This window comes from Habropoda laboriosa, unplaced genomic scaffold, assembly GCF_001263275.1.
Source record: "Habropoda laboriosa isolate 0110345459 unplaced genomic scaffold, ASM126327v1 scaffold578, whole genome shotgun sequence".
NCBI lineage: Eukaryota > Metazoa > Arthropoda > Insecta > Hymenoptera > Apidae > Habropoda > Habropoda laboriosa.
Window position 1 is genome coordinate 1,650,221 of NW_017100941.1, and position 21,316 is coordinate 1,671,536.

General features: G+C 39.2%; 2 protein-coding genes across 2 annotated transcripts in view; both read right to left on the reverse strand.

Annotated features, from left to right (window-relative positions):
• Positions 1–17,166, reverse strand: part of LOC108577604 — a 262,878-nt gene extending 245,712 nt beyond the window's left edge. Inside the window, exon 1 of the mRNA XM_017940787.1 lies at positions 15,751–17,166. Coding sequence (XP_017796276.1) covers positions 15,751–17,035 — 1,285 coding nt within the window. The 5' untranslated portion in view covers positions 17,036–17,166. The remainder of the gene's footprint in view (positions 1–15,750) is intronic.
• A 15-nt stretch (positions 17,167–17,181) lies between these two features.
• Positions 17,182–18,016, reverse strand: LOC108577564. The gene is made up of 2 exons (XM_017940745.1): positions 17,242–18,016; positions 17,182–17,189 (listed from the first exon to the last, which is right to left on the reverse strand). The coding sequence occupies exons 1-2, from the start codon at positions 18,014–18,016 to the stop codon at positions 17,182–17,184; spliced, it is 783 nt and encodes a 260-aa protein (XP_017796234.1).
• Between the last annotated feature and the right edge of the window lie 3,300 nt (positions 18,017–21,316).

The following is a 21,316-nucleotide window of genomic DNA, read 5'->3' on the forward strand; positions in this document are numbered from 1 at the left end:
GATGTTAGGAAAAAAATGTTTTAACAAAAGTTGTTTGGTATGGAGGGGGACGTTATGTGGTGTAAATATTTTTTTTGTACCAGGTATGGTGGGGGAAATTTCGAAGTCAATTTAATTTTTTTAAATGGAATGCTATATTTTTTTATACATAATATGATAGTGTATGTTAAGACGAGTTCAACGAGTACAATAAGTACCTACCAATATGTTCAATTTTGAATTATTGAAAACTTCCTTCTATGGGTATCCCCTCCACATGTCGTGTTTGCAAAGCAATTGTTTATTCGAGTCGTAACTCTCAGAGAGTTGAGCGATGCGCTCAGACAGTCACTCTCAGACGCTGTGTCCACTCGCGAGCAATTCGCGATAGTTTTAATCTCAAAGGGACAGTGTAACGGTTTGAATTTAAAAGAGGCGCGTCTTTTTACCGCGATCGGCGATCGCGCATGCGTGCGCCGAGTGGCGTTCGGAGCGGCGGTCGCGCATGCGTCGAGCGAAGAAAAAGTATGGCGTATTGTATTGTATCAAGACCAAGTGCGTGACGTTTGTTCTCGGTTTTGCCAATAAAAGTAATATAAAATCAGAAAATTCTTTTCCCGCTAATTCTTTTCTGTGCGCGAACAGACAGCTAGCTTATGTTTATCTCGATGTACGTACAGCGACCCAGGTTCGCGTTTCTTATGTTTGACTCGCAAGAAATGTCACGAGTTCGAAGAAGTTAAGGCCTAGAATTTTTCTCAGAACAGTTGCGAGCGTACAACGATCAGAAATCGGGCAGGACGACTCGTCCTCAGTCGGTGTTTACGAGGCTGTCGAACGAGTGCCTCGACGAACGACGAACGACGCTTATACTGCGCGATTATAGTCTTGTAGGGAATACAGTGCTCGCTCAAACAATGCGTTTTCGATTATACACGGATAATTTTTTAAAAAATTTTGACGTTCATTTCGAATCAATTTACACATTTTTCATATATTCACAATTTTCTCTATTACAATATTCTTTTCCTGACATTTTTTACTCCCACAAGAGTTCTCTCAAGAATACGAAACTACTTCGTCTTTCGAAAGCAACTGTGCCACAGTAGTATGATTATGCATCCATTCCAGAGCAAGTCTCGACACGTTTACTCTCAGACAGTTGAGCTATGCTCTCGACAGTCAAGCTCAGGGGTAATGTCCACTCGCGATAGTTTTACTTTCAAAATGACACGTAGATTCGTGTTCAGTTCCCTACAATACAAACAACGACTCTGGCTCGAATTTCTTAGGTTTAGCTTGAATTTCTTACGTTTGTCTCGAGTTTCTTATGTTTCACTAGCAAAAAAACATCGCTAGCCTCGCGCAATGTTTTGGTACGTGAGGTTGACTAGGCCCAAGTATATACTTGAGGGTCACTCACACGCCTAGGATTTTTCCCAGAACTGCTTGCGCGCAGCAGGGAGCAGAAATCGTCACGTGCGCAGTTAGTGCTTACAGGCCTACCGAACGAGTGCGTCGACGAACGACGTTTGTACCGTGCTATCCTAGTTTTGTAGAAAATTCAGTGTTCTCTCGAATAAAGCGTTTTCGATTGTGCGTGGATTTCGAATCAATTTACGTACTTAGGATATTCGTTCGTGTGAATTAAGTGCCGCTGCATACAAGAAGCTAGTGCACCGAATTGAAGTACGCAACGAACAGCTCAGCTTGGGAGAAAATCAAACGAGAAGCGTGTCTCTGCGAGCTGCACAGCTACAGTTTCAGGGTATGTGTATGCGTGAATAATATGTATGTATATATACGTACACAATCGAATGATTGAGTTAATTCAATTAGAGGAGAGCCTACGTATAGCTAATTAGATCAATTACTGCAACAATTTCGTTTTATCGTATCCTAAGTTTATTTTTCTTGTAATAAGATGTGTTATAGCTATGAAACAACAAGAAATTAGTTTCTTTTACTGCTGTCTCCTCGAGACATATACATATTCTATCTTTTTCTGGAAAAACACTGTCTCTTAGTAAACAACCAAGTCTTTACACACGACCTACTTCGTTTGTTATTATCCTAACGACAATTGACACGCAGTGCAGATGATCCGACTTCAGTTTTCCGTAAAACCGAGGGATGGTTCCCAACTACGCGGACAGTTGACGTCTCTAAACCTACGTCTGTTTTGTTAAAACATTTTTTCCCTAACATCACTTCCTTAAAAGATATTTCGCTGTATTGAGATAAAACAGACACCCTGTGTAACATTATATTTAATATTCCCTCGTGAAATATATATTCTAAATAAATATTATGGTATTCTGAATTTTATCACAGAAAATTTCGTAATTTTTCTTCTTTTACGCTCAAACCAAATTAATTCGTTATCAATGCAAAAGTTAGAGACAAAATCCGTAAAATTTCTTCAACAGGATACGATTTCCAACGAGCACAAAGTAATTGCGTTTCAATGTGCGTTTTCACGTCGAATGGAATTTCTTGTTTCCATTTCTGAGCCCCATTCGGTCAACCGCTTTGTGTATAGGTTTGCATATGCGTGCCGAGAGCACACACGCTTTATACGAGCTATGGGCGCGCTGATACGATGTGTTTTGATTAAAGGGAGAAGCTCAGAGGAGGCTCTCGTTAAGCCCTTCTTATCGTACGGAAGAGGCTTTGATATAGGACTGCAAGAACCACCTTGGATAGCAGTAATTTGCTTCCAATGATTAGAACCTTGGCTTTCTATCGCGAGTACAATGCAATTTTCCATGTACACCAAAAATGTGTAATAAAATCGTTTCTCGAAATCAGTTGAAACTTTGCGAATTTAGCGTGAACAGTGTCGAAATTTAGATTACGTTGGGATTTAAACGCGAATTATAAGGCGTACCGAGTTCTCTTTGAGAAAACGAAATTTCTGCAACCCTTTCATGGGAGAGTTTAATTGCTATTTTCGAAATGAAGGTAAATTAGGAAAATATTTTCAAAATACAATTTAATTTCAACGAGTTTTTTTTTATAACGTAACGAGAAAACTAAATTTCTACAACCCTTTCATGAGTTTAATTGCTATTTTCGAAATGAAGGTAAATTAGGAAAATATTTTCAAAATACAATTTAATTTCAACGAGTTTTTTTTTATAACGTAACGAGAAAACTAAATTTCTACAACCCTTTCATGAGTTTAATTGCTATTTTCGAAATGAAGGTAAATTAGGAAAATATTTTCAAAATACAATTTAATTTCAACGAGTTTTTTTTTATAACGTAACGAGAAAACTAAATTTCTACAACCCTTTCATGAGTTTAATTGCTATTTTCGAAATGAAGGTAAATTAGGAAAATATTTTCAAAATACAATTTAATTTCAACGAGTTTTTTTTTATAACGTAACGAGAAAACTAAATTTCTACAACCCTTTCATGAGTTTAATTGCTATTTTCGAAATGAAGGTAAATTAGGAAAATATTTTCAAAATACAATTTAATTTTAATGAGTTCTTTTGTAACGTGTGTTTAGTTTTAGAAAGGTTGACACAGTTAATATGATATTTAAGTACAATAATTTTGTAGATTTTGATAACACAAGATGAGACAAAAGTTTTGGGACAGTAATTTGGGAATAATTGTCAAAGTATAATTGAAAATAATTTTTTATCACGTTTCAACCATAATTTCATTTAACATATCTCGCACGTGTATTATTTTTCGAGCTGAATTATCGTATACTTTCGTATAATGCAGTTTAATTTCAAAGTTGCCGCAATAATCGTAAATTACATTTCTCCCGTCTCCTGCGAACTACTAATATTATAATGAATGCTTAGGCGAGTCGCAAGTTTATCATAAAGGAAAATACTTGGAAAAATAACGAAATATGAAAGGCTCTTTCACAGAATATTTTCCTTTGAACAGTTTCTTGTAAATCTTGGTAGAAATACGTGATGTGAACAGTTCCAAAGAGAAACATATAACGATACCGTTAGGTTCTTCGAGAAATGTTGCTTTCAAGTGTACTTCCTCTAGTAAATGAAAATAAAAATATGTTACCGTTACAAATACAAAAAGGAAAGGTTGATCCGTGAATTAACTCTTCACAATATTTGTATTTATCCATAGAAGAGTAACAAAGAATAATAAATTCATCAATAGCTATATATTCATTTTACACATATTCATCTTTAATATTACTTTCTTCACATTTCCCGGAAAACAACTTTCGAGCCATACCACATCAAAGCAAAACGCATTTTAGGTCATAATTTTTCTAAAACTCACCGAGAGTTAGAAAACTGAAAAGAAAGCCACCAAAGCTAACTCGAAGATTTTAAAGCAAATCGTCGTCGGTCGATTTTATTTTTATACCCTCGAAACTTAATTCTCTGTCCTCTTATATTTCACGTCGCAACGCAAAAGTACAATAAAATTCTTTTCTATTTAAAAAAAAATCCAACATCGTCCTAAATCTCTATATTTACTTCCTAGACTGAAGTTTTACCGATAAATTTTTTCTTTAAAAGAAAAAGAAAGATTTAAACGCACACTGTGAATCGAAAGCATAGTATTATCGCGTAGAAGTGTTATTATAACCACGTTCGCAACGAAACCCGTTTCGCCGAGTCGCGGAAATATGATCGAGAAAGATCGTTCGAATTCCGCGCGCCGCAAATATGCGCGCGTGGGGATGTTTGAACCGTAGAGCACGATTTATAGTATACGATGGAAGAGCACTCCGCCAATTGTTCCTCTGCCAACACCAAATGCCGTATCGCCTCGTCTCTAGCAACAAGTTGATGTTTCCCGTCTACATGCAAACGACCGCACGCCGACGTTGGAGATCAAACCGATAGTTACGCGACAAGAACTGTTAAACACTTTCCGAGTTAATGCCAACAGTTCGAACAGAAACGCGCAGAACGCCCGCCAGACCGAACTGTGAAACGCGTTCTGAATACAACCCCGGCTGAATGGTTATGTTATAATATCAATTTCACGCTCGAACACTTCGTTTCACTTGCACACGATGCTTCTCTGAAACCGATAGCAAGGCTATAACCTGTGAATGATAAGCTTGAACCCCGCCCGGTGAATTCGACGCTTATAAAATTCACGATAATCGGGAAAAATTGTCCGATTTGAATGTTGAAAGGACTCTTCGATGGGGAAATTGGAATCAAAATTGCCTGTGGTTTTGGTATTGTCCTTTGTGTAGCAGGCGGCGGAAGTTTGGAAACTCCGAGTTTAGGTAATTTATTGCGGTGGAATGGAAGGTGCGAATGAAAATTGAGAGCAATCGCGGAAGGAAGTTCGCTTTAACCCTTTCGCTGCGGAAAAATCTTTTGTTTCGGCGTTTTGAAATTTTTAAAAAATTGAAAGACTGATCGTTTTATTAAATTAAGGTGGAAGTGTGCAAAGGGCAAAAATTAAGGTGAGAGTGTGCCAAAAGTCGCAAACAGCTGTGAAAGGGTTAACCTCTTCAGGGACGATTTTTTGAAGTTAGAAAAAAATGAAAATTTATATTCACGTTGACTCGATAGCAATTAAACTGCTATCCTTGTTAGGAGACTATATTTTTCATATTTTCTCTATCACAAATATTGGAATTTTCGGAGAAACTAATTTACACGTAGTGTCAGTGTCCCTGAAGAGGTTGAAAACAACATAAGTTATTCTTTCAAATATTATTAAAACATCTAACGTTGCTAAACAATTCCACAATTCAAAACAAAATACTACTAACTATATAAAATAAAACGTCACATGCTCTCATGCTTCCATTTGATCTCGAATGCAACTCAGTTGTAATATTTCCCATTAACCCCTTAACCTATGATTTCTTTTCTGACTATGCATCTAAGCGTCGGTAATGTAGTGTTCTGGTACTGTATCAGGTAACAAAAGTTTATCTGTTATAGATTAATTACATTTAGTAATTCTCGGTGTTAGAAATTCGAACGAAAGTTAGGATTATAACGAATTTTTCTTATTGCTATAACTATTTTTCTCATATCTTGACTAGAATTTCTGTCACGAGTCTGACTCGTTGTAGGTTAAGGGGTTAACCACATTTACCAACTAAAAAATACAATTTTCAATAAATCGACGAAAAGTATCATTACAAGCTTGATTCTTTCTTCAAACGTGATGAGAAAGTCTAACGTCGCTAAGCAACTCCACGATCCAAAGGAAACCGCCAGTAACTAACTAGAATAGAACAGAACGTAACGTGATATAACAGTATCGCGTATATAAATTTCCGCAAAATAAAAGGTGTTTTTGGGCACGCACTAAGTTTATGCTCGCAAGCACGTGACCGTGTTATTAACACGCCGCCGATGTTACAGTTATTGGTAATGCCATCAATCATGTAATAAGCTTTCCTCAGCTTACGCGCACGTGGCATTAGCTAGCAGCAGCGTGCATGGAAGTACTTACAAGCTTGCGGGATTCCCCATTCTCTTCTTAACGCACACGCTAAATTGGTTATGCCATCAATCATGTAATAAGCTTTCCTCAGCTTACGCGCACGTGGCATTAGCTAGCAGTAGCGTGCATGGAAGTACTTACAAGCTTGCGGGATTCCCCATTCTCTTCTTAACGCACACGCTAAGCATCCTTGCCGCTGGTAATCCTGCGTAATCCTTCCCGTGGTCTAAAATACTGCTTTCTGGGCGTGCAATAGTGCCTAATAAATAATTGAGCATCTGTCTCGTCTTCTTCTTTTTTTAAATGGAATTTTTGTGATTTGTTGTTTTTGGGTCAGATTGCGAATTGGGACAGTTGTAATTATGTCGTAGGACTACGTATCGTGTTGAGATAGTAATTACGTGGATAACGTATAATTGGGTTACTGCTTTAATTATTTTCTTAGATTAAACGAAAAGAGATGTAAGAAATGCGAGATTCCGGCGGTGAAGTGGTGGCCTGGATTTTGTCACCCAGGAAGAGAAAGCGCGCGGGTACCTGAGGGTCCCATAAACTAAGCCCTTTCCCCGGAAAGTCGAACGAGGGGGCTCCGACGGTTTTTCAGAGCAACGTGGGATACGACGCGGAAAGGACACTCTGGAAATAGCCGTCGAGCGAGACGGACGCCGGAATCCTTAACAGTCGCTTAGGAATATAGAATAAATACATTTTGGGATACCACACTATCTTGAGTTAAATTCTTTTTTTTCAAGCGGTGCTTACAGAAATTACATTGTATTTTTCGTAAGAAAAATATTTGTTTACTGGTTGCTTTCATATTTCTTTACGAATGGGTGGATGGGTTCATCGACCCCAACGAGTTTGTTAAGGCGTATCCTGTAGCCGAATTTATGGCAGCGAGTCAAGTGCTCGCCGTCGCAGGCAAATATCGCTTTCTCAAAACACCACAAGTGTCTATTGCGTTGCCTGCGACACTTAGTCCCTAGGATCAGACCCTGCCATAAATCCTGGAGTCTCCGAACGGAAAACAGAAAAGTGGCCCACAACTTTTGCCAACGTCGATGGGCCACTTGACTTTAACAAAGCCTAGAAAAGCGGAGATTCCACAGGATTCCCACGCATCCGTCCACCGAACACTTTCCCCGGTCGTTGTCTACCCCACCCTAAGATAACGCGCTAAGGGCGAAATGGAGGGAGGTTGCGATGCACCGGAGTAAACTGATTGGTGATTTAGAAAAGGAAAAATCACCAATCAGGGTGTTCTTAGGAAAATAAGAGTCTTCGTCGAGGGAAACCGTAGAGACTCCAGCAGACACACTTTGCAACTCGCAGGAGAAACATTTGGCGACTCGCGAGAGAAACACTTGGCCACTCGCAGGTGAAACACCTCTCACTTCGCAGTAGAATTTATATCTTGAATTAGTTGGAGAAAATAGAACATAAAATAAAAATTTAGTGTTTCAATCAAGAAACTGGTCTTTCGAAGCCTTAGAACATTAGTCGGCACACACGTGCAAAAACTGGCAAAGCTTGAACGATCGAAAGATCAACCGCAAGCCCTAACAGGTTAATTAGATAAAGTTCAGATTTGAATTTAAAAGGATATATTGTCGTTTTAATTAGAAGATAAAGTAAAGTGTCTAATTTTGAAATTTAACGATAAAGTGAAAGTATGTTGACAAGCTTTGAAAATTCTTATTTCGGGCTCTCCTTAGATGTAAACAAACCGCGGAATGTTTTTATTCCTCGAAATGCTTTACCAGTTGTACTCGAAGTCGTACGAACAGTTGGTGTTTGTCTTTATAGTGGAACACAAGTGTTTATTGCTGAAACGTTATTCAGTGCCGTGCGGAAAGTAAGTTGACGAAAATTTCTATTATATTTCACGCTAATTTGTTCAAATTTTAGTTTTTAAATCATATTCTATTTTAGTTTCACATTTATATTTTCACGCTATAAAATAATGTTAGTTTAGAATGGCAAAAGTTCGCTAGATTACGCCTGAGAGATCTCAAATATTTAATACGCGTACGAAAGGAGACACGCTCAGAAAAATCGCGTCAGATTTTAATATGTACATATACGGAAAATTGAAATTAATTTTAGGAAATTTAGGGAAATTAAAATTGCTATCTGCAGTTTTATAACGTGTACGAGGTTTGATTTCATTAAAATATAAATTACGCTGTTAAAAAAATGAGAACAACACCGCGTAAGAGAAAATTCTCGAAAATCGTGAAACAATCGTTGCCAGTCGGTGTATATTTTATTTCTGGGCATTTCCAACTTAATTTTGCACCGCTATATTTAATGCTGCAGCACTAAATTAGAATCCTTCTCTATGTTAAAAGGGTCACGTCACCGTAAAACTTTAATTCTCAGTTCACAGACCAGATTTCTATCACTCGGTAGAAAATTCCGACGAAATCCTGGAATTTTTGATATTTCAAGCAATGTGATACTTAAACGAAACTGTTTTTATAAAAAAAACTACATTTCACATAGCTTACTTTTTAATAATATTTATTTTCAATAAAAATTCATCATTTAGATAATCTAATGTAGAAATATAATATCTTAAAGTACTCAACAACCTTATTTACTCTTCAAATATAGAACCACTATTAAAATAACACAATAATCTACACATTCGTTCTAATTTCTCAAAAAAAATTGCATTACAGCGAACATAGTGGTCTCCATTAATACTAATTCACCATTTCAACCAAAAAAAGAAATCTTCCCAACACACCGCACAAAATTGATTCTCCGTTAAAAAAAATTCCATTCACCCCACAATTAACAAAACACACTGAACTCGCGCAACGTGGAAGCTTCAAATTCCCGTTCAAAGCAACTTTCTCAAAAGGAGCAAACCTGTAATCTCCTTTGAGTCGTGAAAAGACAAAGGTAAGAACCAAGAGCGAAACAGATCGTCGTCGTGGTGGTCCTCGACCATCTGCAGCCCCAGTTTCACAAGGAAAGTTTGCACGAAAAAGGGGGAGGAAACTGTACCAATTATTTCAGCCTCTGTGAAAGGTTTCGAGAGAGAGAGAAAAAGGGGAAAAACTCGACGATTATTCTCGTCTTGGGTGGGTGGACGAGGGAAGAAGAAGAAGAAACGAGGGAAGTCGAGTGGCAACGGACGGAGGAGAGATTATATCAGCGAGATCCGCGGTGAAGCTTCCCGCTGATTTCCGCGAGACTTCCTAGCTGAAGGCGCGGCACTAATCTCTTTGGCTGAAAGCCCGTCACAAGGACCAACGACGGTGGCTGTCCGCCGTGTGGCCATGACGACGTCTGCCCAAAATTATCCGGCTGCTTTCCCGCAATCAACTCTTCCGACTTTACTTTCACAATAATTATTTTCGCCTCGTTGCCCCGTCGCGTCCCTTCGAGTCGCGACTTCTGAATGGTTATTAAATATTTGCCGGATTTTCTTAGGGGACTTCCTCTTGCAAGGGACCAAGGGATGTCGAGCAGCGACATTTTTTGGGGTTGGTTACATTAATCGCGTGGAGAAAAACGGTGTTAGTTGAGGAGAAGGTGTAAATATGGGCTAAATTTTGTTCTGGGGTTTGTTGTCGAACCTGTGGAGGATTTTCAAGGTATAACACTTGTTGTTTACTATGTGATGCGAAATGAAAATAAGCTGAACGAAAGTAATGTATTTTGCGAATTGTTCATTTAAAGGAAAAGGGAAAATCTTGATTTTTGGAAAGGTGTTCTAAATATGGGCCATTTATGAAAGTAAGAAGTGCATATTTTCAGGTTGAAATCACTTCAGGTCACTATCTCCTCTGCAACGCTTATTTCGTTCATAACTCGTTGTTTCATGCTGTTTTCTATAGAGTCAAGCACTTAACATACTCAATACTTCAACTAGCTCATATTTAGATCTTCTCCTCTCTTTTTTCTTAATAAAAGAGTGATGTTAGTAGTTAGTGTATTCTTAATTCTTAATCACTTTTAATTATAAACTAGAAAGATTCAATTTCTGTTTGAAATGTGGACACAGTTAAATACTTTTTCAACTTAACTTGGAACAGATCTACAGCCTAATTGCTAGAACCACCATCTGCAGTAATAGTGAAATATTGCACGTGCAAAAATATTTTACTTATTTTATTTTCTTCATTGTGTAATTTATAGCGAAGTTTCATTCATAACGAAGAACTTTTATTCGTGAGTATTATTTCACAGATTTATGTACGGTAAACAAACGATTAAGTCGCCGAAGAGTTACTCGAATTATTTCCCCAGACACTTTAATGCGACATAAAACATTAGCAGACTGATGAACGTACTTCGTTCCAATTATCCGAAAACGACCCTCGGTTATTTGAAAAATTACAGATAGCGAAGAGAGAATCACAAAGTTCTTATTATCTGAACGACCCAGTTAACCCAGTCTTGTTCCTCGATGCGTCCTATGGAATTGTACTAGAAAAACTCTTCAAATCGTCTTGTTTTCCAATATTTCACTTCTTTCTCTCCTTCACTTCTTTATTTCACTTTCCATGAAACACACTACGACGCGTGCTCATTCCAAATATTTATCGAGTTCAGAAAAAGTTTAACGCAATATTATAAATATCCCGTGTTTTCACGTGAAAATACAACACGGCCATTGTTCGCGAACAAAAGGAGCGCAATCTGCGGGGAGAGAAAGAAAGGGCTTAATTCAAAACAGCTACGAGAATAACGTTCGGTTCGCACCGAAAATAATGTTCATTCATCATGGTTTAATAGTCTCTACGCGGTAGAGTTTATCATGTTTGCGTTTCATGCTTACGGACAGTTATTGAACAAAGCAGAATGCTGCACGCGCCGCAGTTTTGTTTCATGCGCCTACCTGCAAACTAGGAAGCCATTATTTGAAATTATAGCGGCCACGATAGAAAGTTCAATGAATTTAACACAGATACGTACGTACGAAAGATTCGGTTAACACGAAAATTAGAAAAAAAAAAAAATAAAAAATAGCATGGAGAATAGTTTCTCATTGGTAGACTGCGGATTTTCGTGCATTTATAGGAAATTTAAAGATACAAAATTGTGCAGAATGCACGTAGTATGAAAAAGTATCCAAATTATAGTGCTTTTTATAATACCTGGTAGGTGAAACAATTCTCTACCGAAGTTCTACTTTTCTTGCTACATTCTCAAAAATATAAATTTGCATAAAAATCCGCCGTCTACTCGTTGGATATTAAAATAATTGCCTTGAAAAAAATGAGCTCAAAGTGAAATCTACCGTCTCTGAAAGATTCCATTAATACTTCTATCCCCTTTTTCCACACTTTTACCCTCCATTCGTATTCCTTCACTCGTCGTAATTAACGCGGTAGCGAAATAAAAAAATATTTGTCGGTACAATTATAATAAAAGCATTAAATTGTTTCGAGCTATCAAGTGCAGTAAGCAACGCAAATTATTCAAACGTTGATCTGCTTGCAATGTCGCTAAATTTTCCTCTAGAATCAAACGATGTTTCGTATTTTTATATTTCGTTTCTCGATATTCCAATTAGTAACGAATCAAAGCTGCGAAATTGTTCGGCGATATTTAATTAAACTCTCATTGTCGTAAAATGGAGATATTCTAGAACAATATTTTGCGTCGTAAAATAAACGTATATGGAAACATCGCAAAATTGAATATTGTAACAATAAAGAAATTTCATTGCGAAGAAATATATCTTTCGATTTTTGTCCATTCTTCTTTGCTAATTAATTAACTTCTATGTTCCGGTGTGAACCGTTCGAAACTCGTAGCTTTCCATCTTAACGAAATTAACCGCGGTGTTGTCGATTAGCAGAAGAATTATTCAGTTTGGCCGACAGTTGCAAATTCATTTGCGACATTATCGAACGGCAGGTGAAACGCCAGCAAGCGTTTAAAAGCCACTTTAATCCGACCTTTATTTCGTTGGGCATTCTGTTGGAATACTCGGCTAGAGAAATCACTAAAAGCTTCAAAGAGCGCGTAATCCAATTTCCAATGAGAATTGAACTGTCCGCTATATCAAACCACCTACGTAGACGTGACCAAGTTTTCAATGGGACCGACTCGATTATTATTCGAATTGGCGCGATATTTTTACTATTTGCCCGGGTGAATTTCGGACGAACAAACGTTTCATAAAATAAACCACCGTTTGAACGAAGGATCTTTTTGGAGATATTTCTACACTTCGGGGATTGTTTCCTTAATTTCTAGTTGAAAGCACGAATTGGAACATGTAGGAGTAAATTTCAATGGTGGTTTGCAATCGGCGAATGATTGTTTAATTATTTTCTTTGTGTAAATTTTATCTCGATTGTTGGGGAATTATTTGTGCGGTCGTTGAATTCTGCTTTTAGCGGGAAAAGAAGAATTCAAGTGTCTTTGCATAGAAAATTGATATTTCTGTGTATTTGAAAGAATAGAGAATTTTAATTGATAATTGTTTAATTATTTTCTTTCTGTAATTTTTATCTTAATTATTGTGGAAATTATTTGTGTGGTCAATGAATTCTGTTTTTAGAGGAAAAAGAAGAATTCAAGTGTCTTTGCATAGAAAATTGATATTTCTGTGTATTAGAAAAGATAAAGAAATTTTAATACAATAAAAGAATATAAATTTGTATCTTATTTACATAATGCAAAGCTTGTAATACACCTCTTTTTATTCATTATCATTCTCACGAAGTACTAGCTAAACTTTGACGACTTCAAGAATGGGGCGTCGTTAAGTAATCGTAGATTTTTAAACGCAAAGTTGAACGAAATTATAATTTCAAAGTCGATCGTTAATTAAATGCGATAACGTTCATTTTTACAACGACCATTCTTAAAGTCTTTATCGCGAACTTCTTGCAAAGTCCAATATTCTTTATAAATTCAAATGACAACGTCTATTTAGAGAAGCTTCAACCTCCTTCAGGTAGTTACATTTCAAATTCAGAAGATGTCGAATCCAGAATTGCTGGATTCTCCTCCTTCGATTTCTTTCACACCGGAATAACAAGAATGTTCCTCTCGTAGTAAAAAGTGATTCGATATAAAGGAAGGGTTTACGAATCCCCGTAAGGGTTACGAATATTTTATGGATATCTACTTTACTATTTTTCTTCTTTTCTTTGAGAAACTGTTATACTTTGTGAAATTAAATTAAAAATTTCATCCTATTGACCGGTATTTATTAAAATTTTTAAAAAACAACCAAAATATATTGGCGGATTGTTATAATATATTATCAGTTTTAATGCTTGAGTTTTTAGCTTGCAACTCTTGTGTATATTGTACATGTTCTGTTTAAATGAGCATTTTTTCGTTCACTTCATTTATGAAAGTTTTAAATAACAATTTTATTACTTTGCATACGTTGCGAATGATATAATTACAAATTAACTCTCGTTTAAACTAATCTTTGGACTTATAATGGTCCTCTATTCAACGTTCACAATGTTTTAATGCTTTTCACAAATTGTGCCAATTATTTAAATTTATCATTAATAAAATAAGCTACTAATACAAGATTGGGTTTTTCAATCTTTCAACGATGGAGATATTCAAATATTTGCTGTATAATTTCATTGTTAGGTTCTTCAATTTTAATTTAAGAATATTTCTTCCCTCAAAGGTGAATTATCTTCATTACCATCCTTCTAAAACAATCACTAGCAATTCCCTATAATTGAACACACTCAGTTCAGAATATTCATATGCTTTCCGATAAAAAACATCGATCACCAAGCTAACCATACGTTAATCCCAAATCAAATCGAAGTATCCACCATTTTTAAGCTTCCAAGCAACCTGCTTTCAATTCCCAAGGTTCAATCAGACTTTCACCTAAATCTTCCCCCGAGTTCACAAAAACGACATTCTAAAGAAAAGAAGAAAAAAAAACAGGAACGTATCCTGGCTTAAATTATCCTGAACGACTTTCGAGAGAATTTACAGCATCTGTCAGACGAAAACACATCGGGGACCCATTGATTGACCCGAACGTTTCACTCCCGCTTCTTTCTTTCCCTCCAACTCGCTCGTGTTCGCATTATTGGCTCGGTGATGTCAAGCAACGACACTGTTCGCCGGACAATATTAACAAACGCAGACTGGATATATAGCAGACAAGTTTCGTCACAATCCGGCGTTGAATATTTCTAGAATGTTGACGAGAGCCAGAGTCGCGCAAATACGACGAGTTCGCAGTGAAAAGCGTGGAAGCTTTTAAGGGGAAAGTTTTCGCGTTAACGAAAGACATCACCTAACGTCCACCATGCTATCTACCTGACGGAGGACAATTTCTTAGACTGTTCGACATCGTGACTCGAAAATCTCGAAATTTTTCAGCGATTAAGAGACTGCGTTCGTGAAACGTTCCGTTTGAATTCGTTTCAAGGCTAACTTGATGTAGCAACTTTTCTATTTTCAACGTTAAAGTACTTTTAAAATTGAACCATCCAACGACATTTGATTGAAGCAACTTTTAATTAAATGTGCATTTAATTAAACTGATTGTGAGTATCGTTGATTGCGTTTACTGTTGTGAAAGATATGCAAACAGATTTTGATCTATTTTGTGTTTTTTAAATTATGGGTTTGTTCAAGCTGTGTATTCGTAATGATTCTGTGCGGAGATTTCAGTGATTCTCGTGTAACTGTTTTCGTGTTTATTTGGGTCAAGTTCAGAAGTTGTTTCGAACACTCCAAACATGGCTCCATGGAAATTCAAATTGCCGATTACTTATTTTGAATATCGTTTTAATTATTCGAACGTTCCGTTTTGATTTAATTTTTTATTGCAAAACCTGTCGATCCTTTTTTTCATTCGAAAAATCTTTAAATAATTGATATAATTATTATTACTTGCCCAATTAATTTTTGCTCAATTGCCCAATAAATTAGGTTACTTCCTAACCTAACCACTTAAAGTAGGAAAATTATATACAACTTTTTCCTAACTAGTATTACTATAGGTATACATTAAATAGTTATAGCTTAATTTAATAATTCAAAGAGTTGCAGCTTAATTAAACTACTTATTTTACCTGCAATCCATTCACAATTCGCACAATTAAAAATTTTCCAAAAATAATGAAAAATCGCATTCGAACTAACAGAAAAACTATGTGACAACATTCACGAATATAGAATTAAAAAACAGAATAACGTTGATTAGACGCAGAATAACGATTTTAATTAACAATAAATAAAAGTAAACTCGTCAGAGAATGAAAAAAAGCAACCCGTTCGTCATTTCCAGCTCTATGAATGAACTCGCGACAATCAGACGCGTCCTCAACACCGCAAAACAGACTTGCGCATCGAGAAAACAAAGCAATCCATTTCTTACCTTCCATACTCCGTTCCTTCTTCTTGCGCCGCGGCCTCTTTTTCTGCACTTTCTCCGCGTAATTAGAAGACGACGAGTCGTCGCAGCCCGCGACTTCCTGTTTCTCCGCGATCCTCTTCGATTTCTCCTGCCGTTTCTTCAGCAGCTCGTAAACCCTCTTGAAGTAATCCTTAGCTATATCCTCGTTCGACTTGTTCATCAGCACACCTTCGCCATTCGAGTACTCGAAACTACCAACCGAAGCACCATCCACGTCCACCTTCGTATCATTCTCTTCTCCGCCTTCTTCCAAACCTTCGCTACCGTCCACGATCTTAAACGTGTCGCTTTTCTTCACATTCGACCTCGCGTACAGATCCTTGTAATCGTTCAACGTCTTCTTAGGAACCATGTTAGAAGCAGACTCGACAGAACACACATTGGTCAATTCATCTCCATGATTTTTCACTTGAACCTTCGCTAACAAATGATTCTTAGGGCTCTCCGACATTCTATCCACGACCAGATAATTCTCCTGCAAACTGGTGGCCGGTCTGTCGTTCGTAGAATTGTTGGAAATCACGTCAGACGAACGGTTGATCGTTCCATCCTCCGGGATTCCCTCGTTCGCAGGGCTGTCGCGCTGTTTCTCCAACGGATTCACGCAATTCCGCAAGTTCTGACAGATCTTGCAGTTCCTGAACGTGCACAGGTCCGCCTGGAGATCTTTCCACCTAGGTTTGCTCATAAAGTCCTCCTCCTCGTTCGCGTCTCTAGCCTCAGACTCGCGATGCAACCTCTCGTGCTTCTTCCTCTCCTTGTACTCTCTCCAGGACTCGTCGACGTTGTCCTGACTCCTGACGCGCCTCGGAGGATTCTCCTGCTCGGAGTCGAGGCTGCCGCCCATCTGGCCAAGCAACACGTCGCTCTTCGTTTTTCGGTAGAGCTTCCGTTTCTCCGAGGGCTCCCTCGTTTGGGATCTCTGTCGACGATTCGACCCGGTCGTTTCAGCCGCCTCGAGAATCGTCTCGCTCTTGGAACGCCGGTAGACTTTTTGCAGGGACGAGTCCTCGGAACGCGACCTGCCACCGGCCTTCTCCCTCTCGGTTTGCCTCCACGCTTTCTGCCTGTCCTTCTCAACAATCTCCGGATCGAACCTGATGATGTTCGTCTCGCTGCGCACCTTTCGGGTGCGATAACCTCGCGGATCCTCCGGTTGCCTGTAATCCGAGTATCGCTTCTTGATCGCCGACCGCCGCGTCTGCATGTCGCAGCGACTCGAACTCCTCGATCGTTCCTGCTCCATCTTCTGCTGGATCTTCCTCTGCAGGAACGATCTCACCTTCTCCAATTCTTCGTTCCTGATTTTCCTACCCTCTGTCGTATTTCCATCGGGAACCTCGGAGGGTAAGTTCTCTGTTGACTCGGTTTTAGCATCGACACGTTCGTCGTTTAGATTTCTAGATATTTTTGTGTCTTCGTTTTTGATAGCTTGTCGCAGACGATTCAAACCGTCCCTGATTCTCTCGTTACGAATCTCGTCCTCCTTTCTGTCAATCTTTAACTTAGAACCGTCGCTGCTCTCCTCTTCTTCCACGTGAACTAGCTTAGGTAGAATCTCGCTCTGACTTCTCAGGTAAGCTTTAACCTTCTTACACCTCTCTTTTGCGATTGCTTCTGGAGTCTTACCTATCGTGCTCTTCGTTCGAAGGTCGTCTATGATCTGCTGTCGGAGATAGTCTCCACTGGAGTATCTCTTCAAGAATGCTTTCGTGTCTTCGTTTTGTTTCACAGTAGTCTCTGGTCCTCCTGTGTACCTCTTCTTCCCTTTCTTCTCTCTTTCTTTCACGGTCACCTCGCTCCTCGACTTCCGGGGCTTGTAGCCGAACTGGCAAGTGCCGAACTTGGAGCTGAACCCGTCGACGTTCCGGTTCCCCTGCAAGGGAAGCTGAATCACCGTGCTCGGCGCGGACGAGGACGAAAAGGAGGACGAAAGAGTGGAAGGTTTCTCCGGAAACTCTTCGTGCGACGTGAGACCTTCGCGAAACGAGCCTCTGGCACGTTGCGCCGTTCGTCCAGTCGTCTCGACCAACAAACGGCCATCCTTGTCTAGCAGCTGGATGACAGGAAGCGTGTCCGCGGACGTGGTCAGCTCCCACTCCCAGTGGAGCGGCTTGTCCAGCTTCAATCTGATGATCGGTTCCGTAGGTTCATTGGAAGACGAAGAATCCGGATTGACCAGGCTCGACGACGACGTGGCTGTTATAATCGGGTGAGCGTTCTTCATGTTTCCGGTTCTCGCGTTCCCGTGCACACGAGTTTTCGTTCTTGCGGCTGGGTTCGATCACCTTGGAGGCTCGAGGGACACTGGAAACTTTCGGGGATCCTTAACGATTTCGGCGAAACGGTCGGAAAGACGTTTTCAGTCCAGTTAACCTCGCCGTTATAGAGTTTCTTGGTGCTGCTCAGGGAATTACCGTTCGATTATACTTCGAGCACGAGATTGTTGATTTCTTTTTTTTCCATGGGATTTTTGAGAGAATTTTGTGAATTTTTGGGTCGAGTCACGTCGTTGCAGAATTTTTCGTGGCAGCTAGGGGAAGTATCGTTGTTTCATTTTTAGTGTAATTTTCTGCACTTTTATTGTACACTTTTGGGATCAGTATTTTCTCCAGTTTTGAAAATTGAAAAGTTTGCAACGAGATCAACGATTCGGTGTGATTTAATCTGTCACCGTGAATAATTTCTTTTCTCGAATTTTTGAGAGAGCGCCAAGCTTGATTGCAATATTTACCATAATCCCGTGCACTTTTGTCACGATTGCACGCTCTCGGAAGCAGTATTTTCTTCACTTTCGGAAGTTGAAAAGTTCGCGACGAGATTAATGATTCGGTGTGGCTTAAGCTGTCACCGTGAATAATTCCTTTTCTTCGGTTTCTGTAAGTATACCAAGCTTGATATTACGACAGCGAGACATCTCTTCCGGTATTACGCTCGAACGTTCGCTTTGGATTACAAGCGTGCACAGCGATGACAAGCGTATTTCCATAATTCAAAGGGAAGCATCAATATTGAAATATTCACTTCGACATTTATCATGTCAATCATTCTCTTCGCTCTAAAGCACACATATTTCCCAAGAAAACGAAAATATTTCGATCGTTCCAAGGTAACGAACCTATTACTTCTCACTACACAAATTTCTCAAAAAAGAGAGAAGGAAAACCAGTTGAAACATACCCAAAAAGAATCTCCAACGTTCTCAGAACAAAATTTCCGACGTTCACTCGATTGTTCACAGCGGAGAAATTATACCAATCACTCGGTGCTGTTTACGTTTCCTTTGGCTCGCGTTAATCAATTGGCTGTTGCATCGACGATCACACTATTGTACATTGTTCCACGTTCGTTCACGGCTGCCTGTTCACTGGTCCACGTTTCAATTTGCAAGTTATTCCGGTTGCTCGCAGACGCGACGAGCACGATATCCATCGCGCGTAAAACGCGATCGAGAATTATTGTTCGACGGAGAATCGAACGAGCGTTTACGCCGCTTATGTAACGCGGCCTCAGACGCTTGGCAGCTTGTCAGAATCGAGGGAGTTTGACTTTGGGATGTTTCCGAAACGGCTTCATACCGTTCCACTATTCCGCCTCGCCTGTGTTTGCGTTTATTATTCACGGAATCTACAAAGAGTAGTTTTCCTTCACCGGCCGTGGAACGAGTGTTAAGGACCGTGGAGAGGTGCTTCGCGCTACTCGAGAAACAGGTAACACGGCTACGTGTAAATAACACGCTCGCGCGACCGTTGTAACGGCCAAGTATGACAGAAAACGTGAATGGTTTAAGTCAATTGCGAACCTCTAGAGAGATAAGACTCGTTTCTGTGATTTTCGACAAATTAGAGTAGACTAACTTAGATGTGAGATGGTGTAACGTTTCAAGTAGTTATTGTAACTTCAATTCTTCAATTTTTAAACGTTCAGCCGACTCTGAAAATTAATTTCTTTAATTTTCGAAAAATTAGAGAAACTTATTTAGAGATTCTTCAAGGCGAAAAATTGTAATACTTGAGGAGTACTTAGAAAATTATTATAATTTAAATTTTCAATTTTTAAATGTCCGGTTGAATTCGAATATTACTTTTCTTAATTTTCGAAAAATTAGATTAATTTATTTAAAGATTCTTCAATATGAAAAGTTGTAATATTTGAAGGGTAATGAGAAAATTATTGCAATCTCAATTTTCAATTTTTAAATGTCTACTCAAATTTAATTTTCGAAAACTTAGATTAATTTATTTGCAAATTCTTCAATATGAAAGGTTGTAACATTTGAACAACAACGAGAAAATGATTGCAATCTCAATTTCTATACGTCAAGCAATACATAAGATACAAATCTTACTAACACAATTTTCCATTCCTCCTATGTGATAATTTCAAAACAAACTTAAAATCACACTTATGTTAATTCAAAAAAAAAAAACTAGTTCTCCTGCCATTACACAAGTTCCACTTGTACAGCAACATTTCACAAACAAAAGGAAAGCAAAACGACCCAAAAAAAAAAACTAAAAATCAACAGTTCGTTCCACCGAGGACCACGTGTACCGTCGCGACCAAAAACAGTTGAAAGCACCAGAACCGCGAAACGAACGCGCGACAAAACTGCCGAATGTCTGTCAGTCTATAGGATTGCAACGTTCACCGTTGGTTTGTGCATCGGTACTGGGGCGACGCGAGAAATAGCGGGCGGTTTGTGCGGACGCCAAAGTAAGCGTGTTTACAAGCACCGGGTTATAAATAATCGCGCGAGAAATCACGCGGGGCAGCGTGTTAGTGCGGCGAGATTTTTCCAGCGTAGGATATCGTTCGAGATCCCCCCGTTCGATCTCTATCCATTCCTTCGCTTCCTGTTCTCGCCTTGCTACACCAACGCGTTCCAGGAAACCCCTCCTCTATCCTCCTTTCGATTCACCGGAATATCGCTAGGCAAATATCTCTATCTCGCGACTGTATCAACAAACGTCGTACTCTCCCTTCTTCCACGGTAAAACTCGGCCAGTTAGAACTGCGCGAACCACTAAAATCGAAGGTGTCCCGGTTTCCATCGGTGTCTCGCGAGCCACTGTACCCTACACATCTCAAAATATCTCGGAAGGCATAGCTGGTGGCCGGTCGAAACGAAAAACTCGCCGCCATACTACTCGAGGAACAGCTGCTTCGCGGTACTCGTCGATTCTTGACAAACAGCCAACCACACAGTTAGGTAAACGTCACTCGTGTCGCTTGATCCAGCAACGAGAACAACAACAACGACGATCGACGAAGAACGAACGAAAGGATAGACGACGAGAAAGCCGCGCGTGGAATTTGGCTCGCGAGTTGTTCCACGAATGGTTGGTTGTATCGATCGATCGATCGATGGATCGATCGTTTATCCATCGCGTGCTCGATCCTCGTGTGACTCGCATACGAGCCTGCCGCGGATTCACTGTGGCCTCAGAGCGGCTGCGTCGCGGCATCGCCGTGTAAACCCACGCTGCTACCGTCATACCGATCCTAAAATAAATCCCGCGGGATC

Coding starts and splice junctions, on each gene's coding strand:
- LOC108577564 (XM_017940745.1), bottom strand. CDS start 18,016: ATGAAGAACGCTCACCCGATTATAACAGCCACGTCGTCGTCGAGCCTG.